This window comes from Haliaeetus albicilla, chromosome 2 (assembly GCF_947461875.1).
Source record: "Haliaeetus albicilla chromosome 2, bHalAlb1.1, whole genome shotgun sequence".
NCBI classification, from domain to species: Eukaryota; Metazoa; Chordata; class Aves; order Accipitriformes; family Accipitridae; genus Haliaeetus; species Haliaeetus albicilla.
Window position 1 is genome coordinate 19,221,854 of NC_091484.1, and position 22,570 is coordinate 19,244,423.

Below are 22,570 nucleotides of genomic sequence, written 5' to 3' on the forward strand. Positions count from 1 at the left end.
TCCTAACTTCAGAGCATTTCACGAATGAGCAGAGCATAATCTGATGAACACAGCCCGGGGGGCAAAGGAGCCTTAAAGGACTGCTGAGGCCTTCAAAATCCTCAAACTCTTATTACTTCCTGGCAACAGCGGGTTGTGCCTGCTGGGCTTTTTGGTGGGAGAGACCCAGCTGCTCTCACCTCCTGTCAGCATTGCAGGGCAGCGCAGCCACAGCAGCTCTGGCATGTTGCCCTCTGCCTGCTTTGGAGCAGAGGAGATGCCAGCACTGAGAGCAGCGCTCGGTGCTTTGCTGTTTCGGGGAGAACAGCTCAGGCCAGAGGTTCTCCTCTGTTTTCAAAGTGACATGTGCTTTGCCAAGGGCTCTGTCCCACGTGGGGATGCCATCCCCAACCTCGAGCTAGGAGTATGAAAATATTCTTTCTTGGCAAATGAACTCAAATAACAGAAGCAATTCCTAAAGGAGTTTTATGGCTTATGGAACCTGCTCCGTTCGAATTACGATACCAAGGTCTGCCAACGTAAAGCCAAACCAGACAAAAAGAGGGTCCCTAATCTGCTAAGCATCTCGAGCAGACTAGGTGGGAAACTCGGGCAGCCAGCTCCGGAAGGGGAACGCGAGGTGCCGAATTAGAAGCCGGTAGCGCGCACGGAAAGCAAGACGTCAGAGGGACTTCACAGCAGACGATATGCGTAGGCTAGGGAACACCACCCCTGAAGAGAGGGACAGCTCTGACCTTCGCTCTGAAATAATAAGGGCACCTTTGTGCAAGGGGGCTTGGAAGCCTCCCACACTTTGGTAGGTAACCCAGAGGTATGCGTGGGAGAAGTGGCCATCTGCTGCTAAGAGCATCTCCCAGGAAGTTGGAGATCAAGTTCCAGTTCTGCTGTTTCCCAGATCCAGAGGAGTGCCCCAGCTAGCCAGCTCAGGTCAATTCTTTGAGCAGAGCAGCTTCATTCTCCTGCTGAACTGCTGGAGCGGGTCCACGGTGCAGGCAGTCACAAGGGGAAGGGGGTTCAAACCAATTTTTCCAATTTGTCTGTTGTCATCCCGTCCATTAATTAAGTCATGCGGGATCCCCTTATGGTATCCCTGTGTCCACAATCTATTACGTTTCTTCAGGATATCTCTCCCCCTCAGCGATTTAGCAAGGGGTGTTCTCTTATCACTCCCAGGGCATGGAACTATTTTGACTTCAGCCCGCCTCAAGCCCCTAGAGTCTGTTTTGGTGGCTGGAGGGTTAACGGGACCATACCTGCACCAGTAATTAATTAATTCCTGGGCCACTTCTCCCCAAGTCCACATTTTCTTACCTGGGGGTCACCCCGGTGCCAATCAGGCATGAATCATCCTAAAGCAGCTGCAACACTCTCGCCCTGGGTCATCGCCTGTATCTTTCCTTGTAATTGCATACCAATCGGTTTCAGAGAATCAGGGAGTCATTCTCTCAGGATCCACCAATATCATCATCGGGAACTCCTGTGTAGGCTCCCATTTTCGATCATACATCATCTGCAGACAAGCTGCCTTTTGCACACTCTCCACTAATTGATCAACAGTCCCCATAATCACGAAGGGATCCCCCCTCTCCAAGGGGTTCAAACCCCCTGCCCAATAGGCTGCCCGTTGGGTTAAAGACCAGGAGGCACGGTAATCCCCAGTAGTTAAAAACACTCCCAGTCTCCAATACACTTCTGCCTCACTTAACAGAATTTGGTCCCCTCAAGACAACGATACTCTTCACACATACTCCGTTTCTGACTCCTTAGGGGTTCGGCCAAATTCCTTTTTTAGTTTTGCCAACTCATTGGCAGTGTAGGGGACCTCTTTAGTTGTAACTTGGGGGAACTGCTCCTGTTCATCATCATAAATATATTCAGTTTTGAGTAAAGGTCGCAATGAAGGCAGCTTCAACTTCTCCACTCTCTCTTTTGCTGCCCGCAGGTCCTTAAAGGGGTAGTCAATTTTTGATCTTGGAGGAATTTCCTCACGGACAGTATCCGCAAGGAGCTGCTCCTTAAGAGCAATTTGCAAATATTTCATTTGGTTCTTTTCTGATTCAAGCTGTGCTTTTAATCCCGCCACTTGTCGCAGAAGGGACTGAACAAGGTTTTGGAGGCATTCAATAATTTGAGATTCTGCAGTGAGGTGGCAATCCCTATCCTCCACTGCTATGGCCAGACTGGCACCAAGAATGGCACAGACAATTGCTTTTCCTTTCCCTGACTTCACTCTAGCGTCTTCCTGTAAAGCAACCATCTGATCAACAACACTTTGCAGATTACACAAATTTCCCTGAGCCCAGTCTACCCCAGGCACAGAGGGTCGTGCTTTATGTTTTTCTAAAAAAAAATCAAACAAAACTTCTTTCCCCAAAGGGGCAATTTTACTGTCTCTCATCTTACACAAAGCGGGGAAGCAGTCGTCTCAGGAAGGCAGCACGTAAAGTTTAAAACACAACACAAGCCTGCTCCCCTCACCTTCCTGAGAGGTCTTACGCATTTGAGAAACAGTACAGCACTGTCATCTCAAGGGATCCTGTCCGTGACGCCAATTTAAATGTCCCCATCCAATGTCGGGGAAGGTTTCGATATGATCCCAAGAGCGAGATTAACACACAAATGAGGTCAAATGCTGTATACCCAAAAGAGTTTTTATTATCAAAAGTATCAAAAGTAGAAAATAGTAGCGGTAGGATAGAATGGAAGAAAAGGCAGAAATGAAGCAAGCAGTCAGGATAGAGTTGCAAGGATAGTCACCACCACAGATCCAGCAGTGTCCTGTTGGTCCTCAGTCTTCAATTCTTCGCTGGTGGGTGCACACCACAGCTTGTCTCCACGGTCTTTTATAGGGCATATTTCAATGGGGCATGCACGTATGTATTGTTCATGTACTGTTCACATGCTGCAGGTTTGTCTATCACACAACCTTTACGTGACCGAATCTAATCTCAAAGACTACAGTTTCCATGAGAATGGTAGCCTCCACATCCCTTACATGCTTCTCTGCTTCAGCCTGTTTCCTTTTCCTGAATGCCTCAGTAGCCTAGTAATCGTCCTTATGGAGAGAGGAATGTCCTGCTTAGACAGGCCATCTCAGAGACAAAGGGCTTGAGATTAGCAGTCCACAATTCTTGAGATGAATGGCTTGAGAAGTCTTTGAGACAATCTTTGAGACAAACAGCTCAAGATAACAATTCAGTCTCTCACAGGGGTTCAGTCCGTTATCTGTAGCAACAGAACTCCAGGCGCTGAGGCTTCCTGGTGAAAACACCCTTAAGGTATAATTTGATGGCTTCAGCGGTACGCTCGGCTCACTTGCCAGAGCTGAGCACCGTGTACTTTACTCGCATAAATCTTACAGGCATTTTGCCCGAACACCTGCGAAGATTCACCTCCTCAGGGAGACCAGGGCGTACCAGACCCTTAAAAGCACGTGGAAGAGGAGCCTGGCGACTGCTGCTACTGCCAGTACCGCTGTCAAGGGATGGGATAGGGTTCAGGAGCTGGGATGTACATTCTTACACTGATAAAACAAGCGTCCACGCTGCGCTTAGGTCTCTGACTCAGTCCGATACTGGGATCGTGATTAGCGCAGCATAGCAATAGGAGACTAACGGTTGCCCGAAGGCTGTAAGCTCTGGCGCTCCCTCAGATCCCTGGAGCTCTGATAGAGTGCAAGCTCTACCGTTAATGGAGTCAAGGGAAAATGGAAGCCGTCAACAAGATGAGTAAGACTCAAGGGGAACATCCTTAGAATCTTCTCTATATTCAGGCGAGTGCCAGTTCTCTGAATTTCCTCCAATCCCTCTCCCACCACGCCTGACCTCTAGGCAAGCCAGAGACTAGACCTAGGTGCATGATGTTGTTTGGCCATGGCCAACAGATGTGTCTGACTGACTGGGTATTTCCACTGCCTGGTGTACTCACTTCCCGACAGCCAAACAAAACTCGGGCTGTAGCATCGTGCAAAGCTGTGCCCCTCAGTACAGCCACGGCAGCTTTTGACGAGAGCTTTCCTACTCCTCACCTGGTTCTGCAACTCAGCTAATCGACGACTGCAGCGAGCGTGAGACTCCTCCTGTGAAGAAAATGCAAGGATTTCCTTTTGGTCTCCAGTTTGGCCAGGGCCATGGTCTACGTTCCACTTCTCTTAGGTCTATACTGGGGGGATGCTGCCACTGGGATTTGCCACTGTTCCTCTATATGGCCAGACCCTCCTCCCACCAAGGAAGATTCTGTTCTCACCTGTCTAGAAGCAGCCATCTTGTGCTGGTCAGACAGCAAAAATCCGCACGCATCTGGCAGCAACCGACCACTGTGATAGCTCTTCAGTCTCCCCCGTTCACGTTCCACCTGCACGTTGGTGATAGGAGAAAGGGTCACAGAAACCTGCCACCAAACAAGGAGCAAAAGGAGCTCTGGACATCATGGCAAGGAGATTTCTGCTCTGCTCAGAGGCTGTTAACTGCCCCAGAGAATGCTGCGGGCAAAAAGCACTCGAAGTAGGCTATGGAAGAGAAAGAGCAGGAGGAAACAGTTCCTGACACAAGAGTGTCAAACGTGCGTGTATGGGGACACTGGGGCAAGAAGGGTGGGACCGGAGCGAATGCGCATTTGTGAAGGCAACGGGGTGCCAGAAGAGAGAGAAAATACAAAAGCGTGCGTCCACAGGGGGAAGTGGGAGAGGGAAGGAAACAAGCAGAGGACTCCAAAGTGCTGTCTGTGGAAATGTGCTGTGATCCAGAGGACCGTGAGGCTTTGCAGAGGCAGTGAAAGCCTGTTTTACCTGCTCGAGAGTCCTCCTGAGCTCAGCATTGAGTTGCTTCAGCTCCGCCTTCTCCAGTTCCAGCCTTGCAACTGCTCGCTGCAGACATTCCAGCTGCTGTGACAGGAGTGTCTTCTCCGAGAGCCATGATAGCTGCTCCCCTTCTGCAATAGTCTGCTGGGTATACAGGGAGGAGTTTATGTGAGCTGGTGCCCCATAAAGGTTAGGAGGGACAGAATCGACAAGTCGGGGAGAGTGTCCGGACTCGGGAATGGACAGTGCCAAGTCCCTTCTGCTCCTCCTGGTTGACGTGCCAAAACAACACACTCTCTTCCTAGGGGCCCTCCTCCCGATCGCCGTGGGGAAATCCACACAGATTTGCCTTCCGGCCTTTTGGACCGCAGCACAAGTACATCCTGAATGCGCAATGAAGCCCTTCACCTGATCAGGCAATGGTACGAATGCCGTTATTTTTAATACACTGGAAAAGCTGTACCTCCGAAATCAACATCTCTGAAAGCATCCTCTAAGCACTGTCAGCGTAGCTGCTGTGCAACCATCGTTACAAAATTCTGCTAAGGTCAGTCCCTTAGTTTGGTCAGCTGTGCCCCTTCCTTTCCGTGCCAAACCCCAACCACGACACATTGGCTAAGCTTGCCTACACAGGAGAGAACCAGTTACCCATCCCCAACGTCTGGGCTTGGGGTAATTCTAACAGCAAGCTCCGTAGTTCTTTCAGTAGTTCGGGGGCTGACAGAAAACATTTCAGCAGGTGAATGCCTTGAGCTACGCAGACAGGCAAGCCTGCTGGCTACAACTGCAGTTTCTTTGGCCAAGCAGGTCATGTATTTATGGGACTATATATTCCCGTATCTTTATGGGCATCATCATTAGAATCCTTTATAGACTTTTTAGTTGACTGATGATCAGTCACACTGCCTACCTGATGATGAAACCGGTCCGTGTCCCTCTCCGAAACCATGCTCCGCAGGATAGCTATTTCTTCCCTCAGAGTCCCATTGGCCATTTCACTCTTGGTAAGGGCAAGAGTCAGTGCTTGTGCCTTCTCTTTCCATTTGACTTCTCTGCTCTCGGTCTGCTTCAAAACAGCAATCATGCGCTCCAATTCTTCCCCATTGGCTTTCTGCTCATCCTCCAGTTGTTGCGTTAGCTCCTTCTGTCTGCAAGGAATGGTCTCTCTCCTGGAGAACTCGCCTCTTCTCTGCTTCCTCTTCCTCCCATTTCTGGAGTTTCTGGATTTGTTTCTGCAGGGTCTCCCCGCCATCCTTCCATCGCAAAGCTGATGTTAATTGTTTCAAGAGCTCACTCTGCCTCCTAAGCTCTTGTTCTCTCTCTGTCAGAGTCTTCTCTAAGTACCCGACTCTGTCTCTAAGTACCTGACTCTGTCTCTGTGGTTCTCGATCTCCTCATCCTTCTTTGTCAGAGTCGGCTGAACATGCTGGAGATCTTCCCGAAGAGCTCTTACTTCCTCTTCTAACTCTTTTAGTTCACCTTCAGCCTTGGTCTCTTGCTCCTTCTCATGCAAGGCTTCTTCCAGGAGCTTCTCTTGCTCTCTGCCATGCCTAACCTCTTCATTCTTCTTGGTTAGCCTAGGCTGGAGATTCTGCAAGGTCTTCAGTTCTTCTTCTTGGCGCTGGAGTTTTTGCATGAGAGTTTCGTTGTCTTCATCTCTCTTCCTCACCGCTTGCTCAAGCAGATCCACTTGCTGCTGGCATGATGTTAGTGCTACTTTCGTGCTTTCTTCACGAAGCCGGAACATGTTCATTTGCTCTGTCTGCCTGAGGAACTCCAAATGGTTCTCCTTCAAGATTTGGCTCATTTTGTCTAGATCCTGCTCTAGACTCTTGGCCTGCTTGCCTTCTAACTCCTTCTGCTCTCGAAGCTCCTGGACGTGCTCTTGCAAAGACACTATCTCTTGATCTCTCGCTTCTAGAGAAGATTCAGCGTATTCTAGTTTTTGCTGTATGGCTTTGGTCTGCATCGCTGCCTCCTCCTTTTGCTGTTGAAGCTTAGAGAGAGATTCCTCCAGAACCTCTATCTTTTCCTCTCTTTCTTTCAGAGTCAGCTTTGTTGCTTGGAGATTTGTTTCCTCAGCTTCACGCTTTTCCTCCTTTTCCTTCCACGCCTCATATTGCTTTCTAAGGGATAACATTTCTTGTTCTTTTTCCTTCAGTGCCACTTGAAGCTGCTGCAGAATTTCCTTCTGCTGTCCAGAGTCTTGCTCTTGTTTTTGGAAAGTCTCAATCAGTTCCTTCTGAGATTCAATCATTAAATCCTTTTCTTTCAGTATTGCTGTAGTGTATTCTAAGTCTCTGTGCAAGACATTCATCTGTTCTTCTGGGTTTTTTCCGCATAGCTCCTTGCCTCTTGCTTTTGGATGTCTAGGAGTCTGTCCTTTTCTTTTAGGGTCCCTGAGGTCTCCTTCCAGATGCCAGTTCTATTGAACCTGTGAATAGGCTGCCAAGGGAAGATGAAGACCAGCAACAGCATTCAGGGCTGGCATTTACCTTGTGGGAGAAGAAGCCGGATGTTTGCCCTTTCGGAATAAAACTCTGCCGACAACGAGCGTCGTAAGTTGTTCTGTCTCTTGGAAAGCACAGATCGCCAGTGCTCGTTTGGCCTGTGAATAGACAGTCAACGGAAGGTGAAACCAGCTGCAGTTTTCAGGGCTGGCATCTTCCTTGTGGGAGAAGAAGCCGGCCGTTTGCCCTTTCGGAAAACGTCTCTGCCGAGAATGAGCGTCATAAGTTGCTCTGTGTCTTGGAAAGCAGAGATCACCAGTGCTTGTTTGGCCTGTGACTAGACAGCCAATGGAAGGTGAAGACCAGCAACAGCTTTTAGGCCTGCCATATTCAAATTGAGACTCGGAGCCGGACTTCTGCCTTTTCGCAAAGAGACTAAGCGGAGGACAAGCAGGATGAGATGGTCCGACCCTGGACAAGCAGAGATCCCCGTTGCTCTTGTTCCTGTGAGTAGGCTGCCATGGGAAGGTGAAGACCAATCAACAGTTTTCAGGGCTGGCATTTTCCTTCTGGGAGGAGGTCCCGGACGATTGCCATTTCGGAAGGAGGGTCTGTGGAGGACGAGCGTCATGAGTCGGTCCGTGTCTGGACAAGCAGAGATCCCCAGTGCTGTTGTGCCTGTGACTAGCTTGCCAAGAGAAGGTGAAGACGAGCAATAGATTTCACGGCTGCCATCTTCAAATTGACAGACGTAGCCGTAATTCTGCCATTTCGGAAAGAGTGTCTGCGGAGGACAAGCACGATGAGATGGTCCGACCCTGGACAAGCACAGATCCCCGTTGCTCTTGTTCCTGTGAGTAGGCTGCCACGGGAAGGTGAAGGCTAAGCAACAGTTGTCAGGGCTGGCATCTTCCATCTGGGAGATGAAGCCGGTCGTTTGCCCTTTCAGAAAAAGACTCTGCTGAGACCGACTGTCATGAGCTGTTCTGTCTCTGGGCAAGCACACATTCCCAGTGCTCTTGTGCCTGTGACTAGCTTGCCAAGAGAAGGTGAAGACGAGCAATAGTTTTCACGGCTGCCATCTTCAAATTAAGAGACGTAGCCGTAATTCTGCCATTTCGGAAAGAGTGTCTGCGGAGGACAAGCAGGATGAGACGGTCCGACCCTGGACAAGCACAGATCCCCAGTGCTGTTGTGCCTGTGAGTAGGCTGACAAGGGAAGCTGAAGACCAATCAACAGCTTTCAGGGCTGGCATCTTCCTCGTGGGAGTGGAGACAGACGTATGCCATTTTGGAAACAGACTCTGCCGAGAACGGGCGTCATGAGCTGTTCGGCCTCTGAGCAAGCACACATCCCCAGTGCTGTTGTGCCTGGGAATAGCCTGCCAAGAGAAGGTGAAGACCAGCAATAGTTTTCAAGGCTGGCATCTGCAAATTGAGAGACGGAGCCGCACTTCTGCCATTTCGGAAAGAGTGTCTGCGGAGGACAAACACGATGAGATGGTCCGACCCTGGACAAGCAGAGATCCCGGTGCTGTTGTGCCTGTGAGTAGGGTGCCAAGGGAAGCTGAAGACCAATCAACAGTTTTCAGGGCTGGCATTTTCCTTCTGGGAGAAGAAGCCGGCCGTCTGCCTTTTCGGAATAAAACTCTGCAGAGAACGAGCGTCGTAAGTTCCTCTGTCTCTTGGAAAGCAGAGATCGCCAGTGCTTGTTTGGCCTGTGACTAGACGGCCAAAAGAAGGTGAAACCCGATGCAGTTGTCGGGGCTTGCATTTTCCTTCTGGGAGAAGAAGCCGGATGATCGCCATTTCGGAAGGAGGTTCTGTGGAGGACGAGCGTCATGAGTCGGTCCGTCTCTGGACAAGCACAGATCCCCAGTGCTGTTGTGCCTGTGAGTAGGCTGACAAGGGGAGCTGAAGCCCTGCAACAGCTTTCAGGGCTGGCATCTTCCTCGTGGGTGTGGAGACAGACGTTTGCCATTTTGGAAACAGACTCTGCCGAGAACGGGCGTCATGAGCTGTTCGGCCTCTGAGCAAGCACACATCCCCAGTGCTGTTGTGCCTGGGAATAGCCTGCCAAGAGAAGGTGAAGACCAGCAATAGTTTTCAGGGCTGGCATCTGCAAATTGAGAGTCGGAGCCGGACTGCTGCCTTTCGCAAAGAGACTAAGCGGAGGACAAGCAGGATGAGATGGTCCGACCCTGGACAAGCAGAGATGCCCGTTGCTCTTGTTCCTGTGAGTAGGGTGCCAAGGGAAGCTGAAGACCAATCAACAGTTTTCAGGGCTGGCATTTTCCTTCTGGGAGAAGAAGCCGGATGATTGCAATTTCGGAAGGAGGTTCTGTGGAGGACGAGCGTCATGAGTCGGTCCGTCTCTGGACAGGCACAGATCCCCAGTGCTGTTGTGCCTGTGATTAGCTTGCCAAGAGAAGGTGAAGACCAGCAATAGTTTTCAGGGCTGGCATCTGCAAATTGAGAGTCGGAGCCGGACTGCTGCCTTTCGCAAAGAGACTAAGCGGAGGACAAGCAGGATGAGCTTTCCGTCTCTGGACAAGCAGAGATCCCCAGTGCTGTTGTTCCTGTGAGTAGGGTGCCAAGGGAAGCTGAAGACCAATCAACAGTTTTCAGGGCTGGCATTTTCCTTCTGGGAGAAGAAGCCGGCCGTCTGCCTTTTCGGAATAAAACTCTGCAGAGAACGAGCGTCGTAAGTTCCTCTGTCTCTTGGAAAGCAGAGATCGCCAGTGCTTGTTTGGCCTGTGACTAGACGTCCAAAAGAAGGTAAACCCGATGCAGTTGTCGGGGCTTGCATTTTCCTTCTGGGAGAAGAAGCCGGACGTATGCCATTTCGGAAGGAGGGTCTGTGGAGGACGAGCGTCATGAGTTGGTCCGTCTCTGGGCAAGCACACATTCCCAGTGCTGTTGTGCCTGTGACTAGCCTGCCAAGAGAAGGTGAAACCCAGCAATAGTTTTCAGGGCTGGCATCTGCAAATTGAGAGTCGGAGCCGTAATTCTGCCATTTCGGAAAGAGAATGTGGGGAGGACAAGGAGGATGAGCTGTCCGTCTCTGGACAAGCAGAGAGCCCGGTGCTGTTGTTCCTGTGAGTAGGGTGCCACGGGAAGCTGAAGACCAATCAACAGTTTTCAGGGCTGGCATTTTCCTTCTGGGAGGAGGTCCCGGACGATTGTCATTTCGGAAGGAGGTTCTGTGGAGGACGAGCGTCATGAGTCGGTCCGTCTCTGGGCAAGCACATATTCCCAGTGCTGTTGTGCCTGTGACTAGCTGTCAAAAGAAGGTGAAGACGAGCAATAGATTTCACGGCTGCCATCTTCAAATTGACAGACGTAGCCGTAATTCTGCCATTTCGGAAAGAGTGTCTGCGGAGGACAAGCACGATGAGACGGTCCGTCTCTGGAAAAGCACAGATCCCCAGTGCTCTTGTTCCTGTGAGTAGGGTGCCAAGGGAAGCTGAAGACCAATCAACAGCTTTCAGGGCTGGCATCTTCCTCGTGGGAGTGGAGACAGACGTTTGCCATTTTGGAAACAGACTCTGCTGAGACCGACTGTCATGAGCTGTTCGGCCTCTGAGCAAGCACACATCCCCAGTGCTGTTGTGCCTGGGAATAGCCTGCCAAGAGAAGGTGAAGACCAGCAATAGTTTTCAAGGCTGGCATCTGCAAATTAAGAGACGGAGCCGCAATTCTGCCATTTCGGAAAGAGTGTCTGCAGAGGACAAACACGATGAGACGGTCCGTCTCTGGACAAGCAGAGATCCCGGTGCTGTTGTTCCTGTGAGTAGGGTGCCAAGGGAAGCTGAAGACCAATCAACAGCTTTCAGGGCTGGCATCTTCCTCGTGGAAGTGGAGACAGACGTTTGCCATTTTGGAAACAGACTCTGCCGAGAACGGGCGTCATGAGCTGTTCGGCCTCTGAGCAAGCACAGATCCCCAGTGCTGTTGTGCCTGTGATTAGCTTGCCAAGAGAAGGTGAAGACCAGCAATAGTTTTCAGGGCTGGCATCTGCAAATTGAGAGTCGGAGCCGGACTTCTGCCTTTTCGCAAAGAGACTAAGCGGAGGACAAGCAGGATGAGAAGGTCCGACCCTGGACAAGCAGAGATGCCCGTTGCTCTTGTTCCTGTGAGTAGGGTGCCACGGGAAGCTGAAGACCAATCAACAGTTTTCAGGGCTGGCATTTTCCTCCTGGGAGAAGAAGCCGGCCGTCTGCCTTTTCGGAATAAAACTCTGCAGAGAACGAGCGTCGTAAGTTCCTCTGTCTCTTGGAAAGCAGAGATCGCCAGTGCTTGTTTGGCCTGTGACTAGACGGCGAAAAAGAAGGAGAAACCCGATGCAGTTGTCGGGGCTTGCATTTTCCTTCTGGGAGAAGAAGCCGGACGTTTGCCATTTCGGAAGGAGGGTCTGTGGAGGACGAGCGTCATGAGTCGGTCCGTCTCTGGGCAAGCACAGATCCCCAGTGCTGTTGTGCCTGTGACTAGCCTGCCAAGAGAAGGTGAAACCCAGCAATAGTTTTCAGGGCTGGCATCTGCAAATTAAGAGACGTAGCCGTAATTCTGCCATTTCAGAAAGAGTGTCTGCGGAGGACAAGCAGGATGAGACGGTCCGACCCTGGACAAGCAGAGATCCCGGTGCTGTTGTTCCTGTGAGTAGGGTGCCAAGGGAAGCTGAAGACCAATCAACAGTTTTCAGGGCTGGCATTTTCCTTCTGGGAGAAGAAGCCGGCCGTCTGCCTTTTCGGAATAAAACTCTGCAGAGAACGAGCGTCGTAAGTTCCTCTGTCTCTTGGAAAGCAGAGATCGCCAGTGCTTGTTTGGCCTGTGACTAGACGGCCAAAAGAAGGTAAACCCGATGCAGTTGTCGGGGCTTGCATTTTCCTTCTGGGAGAAGAAGCCGGACGTTTGCCATTTCGGAAGGAGGCTCTGTGGAGGACGAGCGTCATGAGTTGGTCCGTCTCTGGGCAAGCACACATTCCCAGTGCTGTTGTGCCTGTGACTAGCCTGCCAAGAGAAGGTGAAACCCAGCAATAGTTTTCAGGGCTGGCATCTGCAAATTGAGAGTCGGAGCCGTAATTCTGCCATTTCGGAAAGAGACTGTGCGGAGGACAAGGAGGATGAGCTGTCCGTCTCTGGACAAGCAGAGATCCCGGTGCTGTTGTTCCTGTGAGTAGGGTGCCACGGGAAGCTGAAGACCAATCAACAGTTTTCAGGGCTGGCATTTTCCTTCTGGGAGAAGAAGCCGGATGATTGCAATTTCGGAAGGAGGTTCTGTGGAGGACGAGCGTCATGAGTCGGTCCGTCTCTTGGCAAGCACACATTCCCAGTGCTCTTGTGCCTGTGACTAGCTTGCCAAGAGAAGGTGAAGACGAGCAATAGATTTCAGGGCTGGCATCTGCAAATTGACAGTCGGAGCCGTAATTCTGCCATTTCGGAAAGAGACTGTGCGGAGGACAAGGAGGATGAGCTGTCCGGCTCTGGACAAGCAGAGATCCCCAGTGGTGTTGTGCCTGTGAGTAGGCTGACAAGGGAAGCTGAAGACCAATCAACAGCTTTCAGGGCTGGCATCTTCCTCGTGGGAGTGGAGACAGACGTTTGCCATTTTGGAAACAGACTCTGCCGAGAACGGGCGTCATGAGCTGTTCGGCCTCTGAGCAAGCACACATCCCAGGTGCTGTAGTGCCTGGGAATAACCTGCCAAGAGAAGGTGAAGACCAGCAATAGTTTTCAGGGCTGGCATCTGCAAATTAAGAGACAAAGCCGCAATTCTGCCATTTCAGAAAGAGTGTCTGCGGAGGACAAGCAGGATGAGACGGTCCGACCCTGGACAAGCAGAGATCCCGGTGCTGTTGTTCCTGTGAGTAGGGTGCCACGGGAAGCTGAAGACCAATCAACAGTTTTCAGGGCTGGCATTTTCCTTCTGGGAGGAGGTCCCGGACGATTGCCATTTCGGAAGGAGGTTCTGTGGAGGACGAGCGTCATGAGTCGGTCCGTCTCTGGACAGGCACAGATCCCCAGTGCTGTTGTGCCTGTGATTAGCTTGCCAAGAGAAGGTGAAGACCAGCAATAGTTTTCAGGGCTGGCATCTGCAAATTGAGAGTCGGAGCCGGACTTCTGCCTTTTCGCAAAGAGACTAAGCGGAGGACAAGCAGGATGAGCTTTCCGTCTCTGGACAAGCAGAGATCCCCAGTGCTGTTGTTCCTGTGAGTAGGGTGCCACGGGAAGCTGAAGACCAATCAACAGTTTTCAGGGCTGGCATTTTCCTCCTGGGAGAAGAAGCCGGCCGTCTGCCTTTTCGGAATAAAACTCTGCAGAGAACGAGCGTCGTAAGTTCCTCTGTCTCTTGGAAAGCAGAGATCGCCAGTGCTTGTTTGGCCTGTGACTAGACGTCCAAAAGAAGGTAAACCCGATGCAGTTGTCGGGGCTTGCATTTTCCTTCTGGGAGAAGAAGCCGGACGTTTGCCATTTCGGAAGGAGGGTCTGTGGAGGACGAGCGTCATGAGTTGGTCCGTCTCTGGGCAAGCACACATTCCCAGTGCTGTTGTGCCTGTGACTAGCCTGCCAAGAGAAGGTGAAACCCAGCAATAGTTTTCAGGGCTGGCATCTGCAAATTGAGAGTCGGAGCCGTAATTCTGCCATTTCGGAAAGAGAATGTGCGGAGGACAAGGAGGATGAGCTGTCCGTCTCTGCACAAGCAGAGAGCCCGGTGCTGTTGTTCCTGTGAGTAGGGTGCCACGGGAAGCTGAAGACCAATCAACAGTTTTCAGGGCTGGCATTTTCCTTCTGGGAGGAGGTCCCGGACGATTGTCATTTCGGAAGGAGGTTCTGTGGAGGACGAGCGTCATGAGTCGGTCCGTCTCTGGGCAAGCACATATTCCCAGTGCTCTTGTGCCTGTGACTAGCTGTCAAAAGAAGGTGAAGACGAGCAATAGATTTCACGGCTGCCATCTTCAAATTGACAGACGTAGCCGTAATTCTGCCATTTCGGAAAGAGTGTCTGCGGAGGACAAAAGCACGATGAGACGGTCCGTCTCTGGAAAAGCAGAGATCCCCAGTGCTGTTGTTCCTGTGAGTAGGGTGCCAAGGGAAGCTGAAGACCAATCAACAGCTTTCAGGGCTGTCATCTTCCTCGTGGGAGTGGAGACAGACGTTTGCCATTTTGGAAACAGACTCTGCCGAGAACGGGCGTCATGAGCTGTTCCGCCTCTGAGCAAGCACACATCCCCAGTGCTGTTGTGCCTGGGAATAGCCTGCCAAGAGAAGGTGAAGACCAGCAATAGTTTTCAGGGCTGGCATCTGCAAATTGAGAGTCGGAGCCGGACTTCTGCCATTTCACAAAGAGACTAAGCGGAGGACAAGCAGGATGAGACGGTCCGACCCTGGACAAGCAGAGATCCCCAGTGCTGTTGTTCCTGTGAGTAGGGTGCCAAGGGAAGCTGAAGACCAATCAACAGTTTTCAGGGCTGGCATTTTCCTTCTGGGAGAAGAAGCCGGCCGTCTGCCTTTTCGGAATAAAACTCTGCAGAGAACGAGCGTCGTAAGTTCCTCTGTCTCTTGGAAAGCAGAGATCGCCAGTGCTTGTTTGGCCTGTGACTAGACGGCGAAAAAGAAGGAGAAACCCGATGCAGTTGTCGGGGCTTGCATTTTCCTTCTGGGAGAAGAAGCCGGACGTTTGCCATTTCGGAAGGAGGGTCTGTGGAGGACGAGCGTCATGAGTCGGTCCGTCTCTGGGCAAGCACAGATCCCCAGTGCTGTTGTGCCTGTGACTAGCCTGCCAAGAGAAGGTGAAACCCAGCAATAGTTTTCAGGGCTGGCATCTGCAAATTAAGAGACGTAGCCGTAATTCTGCCATTTCAGAAAGAGTGTCTGCGGAGGACAAGCAGGATGAGACGGTCCGACCCTGGACAAGCAGAGATCCCGGTGCTGTTGTTCCTGTGAGTAGGGTGCCACGGGAAGCTGAAGACCAATCAACAGTTTTCAGGGCTGGCATTTTCCTTCTGGGAGAAGAAGCCGGCCGTCTGCCTTTTCGGAATAAAACTCTGCAGAGAACGAGCGTCGTAAGTTCCTCTGTCTCTTGGAAAGCAGAGATCGCCAGTGCTTGTTTGGCCTGTGACTAGACGGCCAAAAGAAGGTGAAACCCGATGCAGTTGTCGGGGCTTGCATTTTCCTTCTGGGAGAAGAAGCCGGATGATCGCCATTTAGGAAGGAGGTTCTGTGGAGGACGAGCGTCATGAGTCGGTCCGTCTCTGGAAAAGCACACATTCCCAGTGCTGTTGTGCCTGTGAGTAGGCTGACAAGGGAAGCTGAAGACCAATCAACAGCTCTCAGGGCTGGCATCTTCCTCGTGGGAGTGGAGACAGACGTTTGCCATTTTGGTAACAGACTCTGCCGAGACCGGGCGTCATGATCTTTTCGGCCTCTGAGCAAGCACACATCCCCAGTGCTGTTGTGCCTGGGACTAGCCTGCCAAGAGAAGGTGAAGACCAGCAACAGCTTTTAGGGCTGCCATCTTCAAATTAAGAGACGTAGCCGTAATTCTGCCATTTCAGAAAGAGTGTCTGCGGAGGACAAGCAGGATGAGACGGTCCGACCCTGGACAAGCAGAGGTCCCGGTGCTGTTGTTCCTGTGAGTAGGGTGCAAGGGACGCTGAAGACCAATCAACAGTTTTCAGGGCTGGCATTTTCCTCCTGGGAGAAGAAGCCGGCCGTCTGCCTTTTCGGAATAAAACTCTGCAGAGAACGAGCGTCGTAAGTTCCTCTGTCTCTTGGAAAGCAGAGATCGCCAGTGCTTGTTTGGCCTGTAAAGAGACGGCCAAAAGAAGGAGAAACCCGATGCAGTTGTCGGGGCTTGCATTTTCCTTCTGGGAGAAGAAGCCGGACGTTTGCCATTTCGGAAGGAGGGTCTGTGGAGGACGAGCGTCATGAGTTGGTCCATCTCTGGGCAAGCACAGATCCCCAGTGCTGTTGTGCCTGTGACTAGCCTGCCAAGAGACGCTGAAAACCAGCAATAGTTTTCAGGGCTGGCATCTGCAAATTGAGAGTCGGAGCCGGACTTCTGCCATTTTCGAAAGAGACTGTGCGGAGGACAAGGAGGATGAGCTGTCCGTCTCTGGACAAGCAGAGATCCCAGTGCTGTTGTTCCTGTGAGTAGGGTGCCACGGGAAGCTGAAGACCAATCAACAGTTTTCAGGGCTGGCATTTTCCTTCTGGGAGGAGGTCCCGGACGATTGCCATTTCGGAAGGAGGGTCTGTGGAGGACGAGCGTCATGAGTCGGTCCGTGTCTGGACAAGCAGAGATCCCCAGTGCTGTTGTGACTGTGACTAGCTTGCCAAGAGAAGGTGAAGACGAGCAATAGATTTCACGGCTGCCATCTTCAAATTGACAGACGTAGCCGTAATTCTGCCATTTCGGAAAGAGTGTCTGCGGAGGACAAAAGCACGATGAGACGGTCCGTCTCTGGAAAAGCACAGATCCCCAGTGCTCTTGTTCCTGTGAGTAGGGTGCCAAGGGAAGCTGAAGACCAATCAACAGCTTTCAGGGCTGTCATCTTCCTCGTGGGAGTGGAGACAGACGTTTGCCATTTTGGAAACAGACTCTGCCGAGAACGGGCGTCATGAGCTGTTCGGCCTCTGAGCAAGCACACATCCCAGGTGCTGTAGTGCCTGGGAATAACCTGCCAAGAGAAGGTGAAGACCAGCAATAGTTTTCAGGGCTGGCATCTGCAAATTAAGAGACAAAGCCGCAATTCTGCCATTTCAGAAAGAGTGTCTGCGGAGGACAAGCAGGATGAGACGGTCCGACCCTGGACAAGCAGAGATCCCGGTGCTGTTGTTCCTGTGAGTAGGGTGCCACGGGAAGCTGAAGACCAATCAACAGTTTTCAGGGCTGGCATTTTCCTCCTGGGAGAAGAAGCCGGCCGTCTGCCTTTTCGGAATAAAACTCTGCAGAGAACGAGCGTCGTAAGTTCCTCTGTCTCTTGGAAAGCAGAGATCGCCAGTGCTTGTTTGGCCTGTAAAGAGACGGCCAAAAGAAGGAGAAACCCGATGCAGTTGTCGGGGCTTGCATTTTCCTTCTGGGAGAAGAAGCCGGACGTTTGCCATTTCGGAAGGAGGGTCTGTGGAGGACGAGCGTCATGAGTTGGTCCGTCTCTGGGCAAGCACACATTCCCAGTGCTGTTGTGCCTGGGAATAGCCTGCCAAGAGACGCTGAAAACCAGCAATAGTTTTCAGGGCTGGCATCTGCAAATTGAGAGTCGGAGCCGGACTTCTGCCATTTTCGAAAGAGACTGTGCGGAGGACAAGCAGGATGAGCTGTCCGTCTCTGGACAAGCAGAGATCCCAGTGCTGTTGTTCCTGTGAGTAGGGTGCCACGGGAAGCTGAAGACCAATCAACAGTTTTCAGGGCTGGCATTTTCCTTCTGGGAGGAGGTCCCGGACGATTGCCATTTCGGAAGGAGGGTCTGTGGAGGACGAGCGTCATGAGTCGGTCCGTGTCTGGACAAGCAGAGATCCCCAGTGCTGTTGTGCCTGTGACTAGCTTGCCAAGAGAAGGTGAAGACGAGCAATAGATTTCACGGCTGCCATCTTCAAATTGACAGACGTAGCCGTAATTCTGCCATTTCGGAAAGAGTGTCTGCGGAGGACAAAAGCACGATGAGACGGTCCGTCTCTGGAAAAGCACAGATCCCCAGTGCTCTTGTTCCTGTGAGTAGGGTGCCAAGGGAAGCTGAAGACCAATCAACAGCTCTCAGGGCTGGCATCTTCCTCGTGGGAGTGGAGACAGACGTTTGCCATTTTGGAAACAGACTCTGCCGAGAACGGGCGTCATGAGCTGTTCGGCCTCTGAGCAAGCACACATCCCAGGTGCTGTAGTGCCTGGGAATAACCTGCCAAGAGAAGGTGAAGACCAGCAATAGTTTTCAGGGCTGGCATCTGCAAATTAAGAGACAAAGCCGCAATTCTGCCATTTCAGAAAGAGTGTCTGCGGAGGACAAGCAGGATGAGACGGTCCGACCCTGGACAAGCAGAGATCCCGGTGCTGTTGTTCCTGTGAGTAGGGTGCCACGGGAAGCTGAAGACCAATCAACAGTTTTCAGGGCTGGCATTTTCCTTCTGGGAGGAGGTCCCGGACGATTGCCATTTCGGAAGGAGGTTCTGTGGAGGACGAGCGTCATGAGTCGGTCCGTCTCTGGACAGGCACAGATCCCCAGTGCTGTTGTGCCTGTGATTAGCTTGCCAAGAGAAGGTGAAGACCAGCAATAGTTTTCAGGGCTGGCATCTGCAAATTGAGAGTCGGAGCCGGACTTCTGCCTTTTCGCAAAGAGACTAAGCGGAGGACAAGCAGGATGAGCTTTCCGTCTCTGGACAAGCAGAGATCCCCAGTGCTGTTGTTCCTGTGAGTAGGGTGCCACGGGAAGCTGAAGACCAATCAACAGTTTTCAGGGCTGGCATTTTCCTCCTGGGAGAAGAAGCCGGCCGTCTGCCTTTTCGGAATAAAACTCTGCAGAGAACGAGCGTCGTAAGTTCCTCTGTCTCTTGGAAAGCAGAGATCGCCAGTGCTTGTTTGGCCTGTGACTAGACGTCCAAAAGAAGGTAAACCCGATGCAGTTGTCGGGGCTTGCATTTTCCTTCTGGGAGAAGAAGCCGGACGTTTGCCATTTCGGAAGGAGGGTCTGTGGAGGACGAGCGTCATGAGTTGGTCCGTCTCTGGGCAAGCACACATTCCCAGTGCTGTTGTGCCTGTGACTAGCCTGCCAAGAGAAGGTGAAACCCAGCAATAGTTTTCAGGGCTGGCATCTGCAAATTGAGAGTCGGAGCCGTAATTCTGCTATTTCGGAAAGAGACTGTGCGGAGGACAAGCAGGATGAGCTGTCCGTCTCTGCACAAGCAGAGATCCCGGTGCTGTTGTTCCTGTGAGTAGGGTGCCACGGGAAGCTGAAGACCAATCAACAGTTTTCAGGGCTGGCATTTTCCTTCTGGGAGGAGGTCCCGGACGATTGTCATTTCGGAAGGAGGTTCTGTGGAGGACGAGCGTCATGAGTCGGTCCGTCTCTGGGCAAGCACATATTCCCAGTGCTCTTGTGCCTGTGACTAGCTGTCAAAAGAAGGTGAAGACGAGCAATAGATTTCACGGCTGCCATCTTCAAATTGACAGACGTAGCCGTAATTCTGCCATTTCGGAAAGAGTGTCTGCGGAGGACAAAAGCACGATGAGACGGTCCGTCTCTGGAAAAGCACAGATCCCCAGTGCTCTTGTTCCTGTGAGTAGGGTGCCAAGGGAAGCTGAAGACCAATCAACAGCTTTCAGGGCTGTCATCTTCCTCGTGGGAGTGGAGACAGACGTTTGCCATTTTGGAAACAGACTCTGCCGAGAACGGGCGTCATGAGCTGTTCCGCCTCTGAGCAAGCACACATCCCCAGTGCTGTTGTGCCTGGGAATAGCCTGCCAAGAGAAGGTGAAGACCAGCAATAGTTTTCAGGGCTGGCATCTGCAAATTGAGAGTCGGAGCCGGACTTCTGCCATTTCACAAAGAGACTAAGCGGAGGACAAGCAGGATGAGATGGTCCGACCCTGGACAAGCAGAGATCCCCAGTGCTGTTGTTCCTGTGAGTAGGGTGCCACGGGAAGCTGAAGACCAATCAACAGTTTTCAGGGCTGGCATTTTCCTCCTGGGAGAAGAAGCCGGCCGTCTGCCTTTTCGGAATAAAACTCTGCAGAGAACGAGCATCGTAAGTTCCTCTGTCTCTTGGAAAGCAGAGATCGCCAGTGCTTGTTTGGCCTGTGACTAGACGGCGAAAAGAAGGAGAAACCCGATGCAGTTGTCGGGGCTTGCATTTTCCTTCTGGGAGAAGAAGCCGGACGTTTGCCATTTCGGAAGGAGGGTCTGTGGAGGACGAGCGTCATGAATTGGTCCGTCTCTGGGCAAGCACAGATCCCCAGTGCTGTTGTGCCTGTGACTAGCCTGCCAAGAGAAGGTGAAACCCAGCAATAGTTTTCAGGGCTGGCATCTGCAAATTAAGAGACGTAGCCGTAATTCTGCCATTTCAGAAAGAGTGTCTGCGGAGGACAAGCAGGATGAGACGGTCCGACCCTGGACAAGCAGAGATCCCGGTGCTGTTGTTCCTGTGAGTAGGGTGCCACGGGAAGCTGAAGACCAATCAACAGTTTTCAGGGCTGGCATTTTCCTTCTGGGAGAAGAAGCCGGCCGTCTGCCTTTTCGGAATAAAACTCTGCAGAGAACGAGCGTCGTAAGTTCCTCTGTCTCTTGGAAAGCAGAGATCGCCAGTGCTTGTTTGGCCTGTAAAGAGACGGCCAAAAGAAGGAGAAACCCGATGCAGTTGTCGGGGCTTGCATTTTCCTTCTGGGAGAAGAAGCCGGATGATCGCCATTTAGGAAGGAGGTTCTGTGGAGGACGAGCGTCATGAGTCGGTCCGTCTCTGGAAAAGCACACATTCCCAGTGCTGTTGTGCCTGTGAGTAGGCTGACAAGGGAAGCTGAAGACCAATCAACAGCTCTCAGGGCTGGCATCTTCCTCGTGGGAGTGGAGACAGACGTTTGCCATTTTGGTAACAGACTCTGCCGAGAACGGGCGTCATGATCTTTTCGGCCTCTGAGCAAGCACACATCCCCAGTGCTGTTGTGCCTGGGACTAGCCTGCCAAGAGAAGGTGAAGACCAGCAATAGTTTTCAGGGCTGGCATCTGCAAATTGAGAGTCGGAGCCGGACTTCTGCCATTTTCGAAAGAGACTGTGCGGAGGACAAGCAGGATGAGCTGTCCGTCTCTGGACAAGCAGAGATCCCAGTGCTGTTGTTCCTGTGAGTAGGGTGCCACGGGAAGCTGAAGACCAATCAACAGTTTTCAGGGCTGGCATTTTCCTTCTGGGAGGAGGTCCCGGACGATTGCCATTTCGGAAGGAGGGTCTGTGGAGGACGAGCGTCATGAGTCGGTCCGTGTCTGGACAAGCAGAGATCCCCAGTGCTGTTGTGCCTGTGACTAGCTTGCCAAGAGAAGGTGAAGACGAGCAATAGATTTCACGGCTGCCATCTTCAAATTGACAGACGTAGCCGTAATTCTGCCATTTCGGAAAGAGTGTCTGCGGAGGACAAAAGCACGATGAGACGGTCCGTCTCTGGAAAAGCACAGATCCCCAGTGCTCTTGTTCCTGTGAGTAGGGTGCCAAGGGAAGCTGAAGACCAATCAACAGCTTTCAGGGCTGTCATCTTCCTCGTGGGAGTGGAGACAGACGTTTGCCATTTTGGAAACAGACTCTGCCGAGAACGGGCGTCATGAGCTGTTCGGCCTCTGAGCAAGCACACATCCCAGGTGCTGTAGTGCCTGGGAATAACCTGCCAAGAGAAGGTGAAGACCAGCAATAGTTTTCAGGGCTGGCATCTGCAAATTAAGAGACAAAGCCGCAATTCTGCCATTTCAGAAAGAGTGTCTGCGGAGGACAAGCAGGATGAGACGGTCCGACCCTGGACAAGCAGAGATCCCGGTGCTGTTGTTCCTGTGAGTAGGGTGCCACGGGAAGCTGAAGACCAATCAACAGTTTTCAGGGCTGGCATTTTCCTTCTGGGAGGAGGTCCCGGACGATTGCCATTTCGGAAGGAGGTTCTGTGGAGGACGAGCGTCATGAGTCGGTCCGTCTCTGGACAGGCACAGATCCCCAGTGCTGTTGTGCCTGTGATTAGCTTGCCAAGAGAAGGTGAAGACCAGCAATAGTTTTCAGGGCTGGCATCTGCAAATTGAGAGTCGGAGCCGGACTTCTGCCTTTTCGCAAAGAGACTAAGCGGAGGACAAGCACGATGAGACGGTCCGTCTCTGGACAAGCAGAGATCCCCAGTGCTGTTGTTCCTGTGAGTAGGGTGCCACGGGAAGCTGAAGACCAATCAACAGTTTTCAGGGCTGGCATTTTCCTCCTGGGAGAAGAAGCCGGCCGTCTGCCTTTTCGGAATAAAACTCTGCAGAGAACGAGCGTCGTAAGTTCCTCTGTCTCTTGGAAAGCAGAGATCGCCAGTGCTTGTTTGGCCTGTGACTAGACGTCCAAAAGAAGGTAAACCCGATGCAGTTGTCGGGGCTTGCATTTTCCTTCTGGGAGAAGAAGCCGGACGTTTGCCATTTCGGAAGTAGGGTCTGTGGAGGACGAGCGTCATGAGTTGGTCCGTCTCTGGGCAAGCACACATTCCCAGTGCTGTTGTGCCTGTGACTAGCCTGCCAAGAGAAGGTGAAACCCAGCAATAGTTTTCAGGGCTGGCATCTGCAAATTGAGAGTCGGAGCCGTAATTCTGCCATTTCGGAAAGAGAATGTGCGGAGG

General features: G+C 51.9%; 1 protein-coding gene and 1 pseudogene across 1 annotated transcript; both read right to left on the minus strand.

The window, feature by feature from the left end:
- Positions 1–928: 928 nt before the first annotated feature.
- On the minus strand, positions 929–2,398 carry LOC104310692 (uncharacterized; annotated as a pseudogene).
- A 3,736-nt stretch (positions 2,399–6,134) lies between these two features.
- On the minus strand, positions 6,135–7,120 carry LOC138688346 (centrosome-associated protein CEP250-like). The gene has a single exon (XM_069799628.1). The coding sequence runs from the start codon at positions 7,113–7,115 to the stop codon at positions 6,135–6,137; it is 981 nt and encodes a 326-aa protein (XP_069655729.1). The 5' UTR covers positions 7,116–7,120.
- Between the last annotated feature and the right edge of the window lie 15,450 nt (positions 7,121–22,570).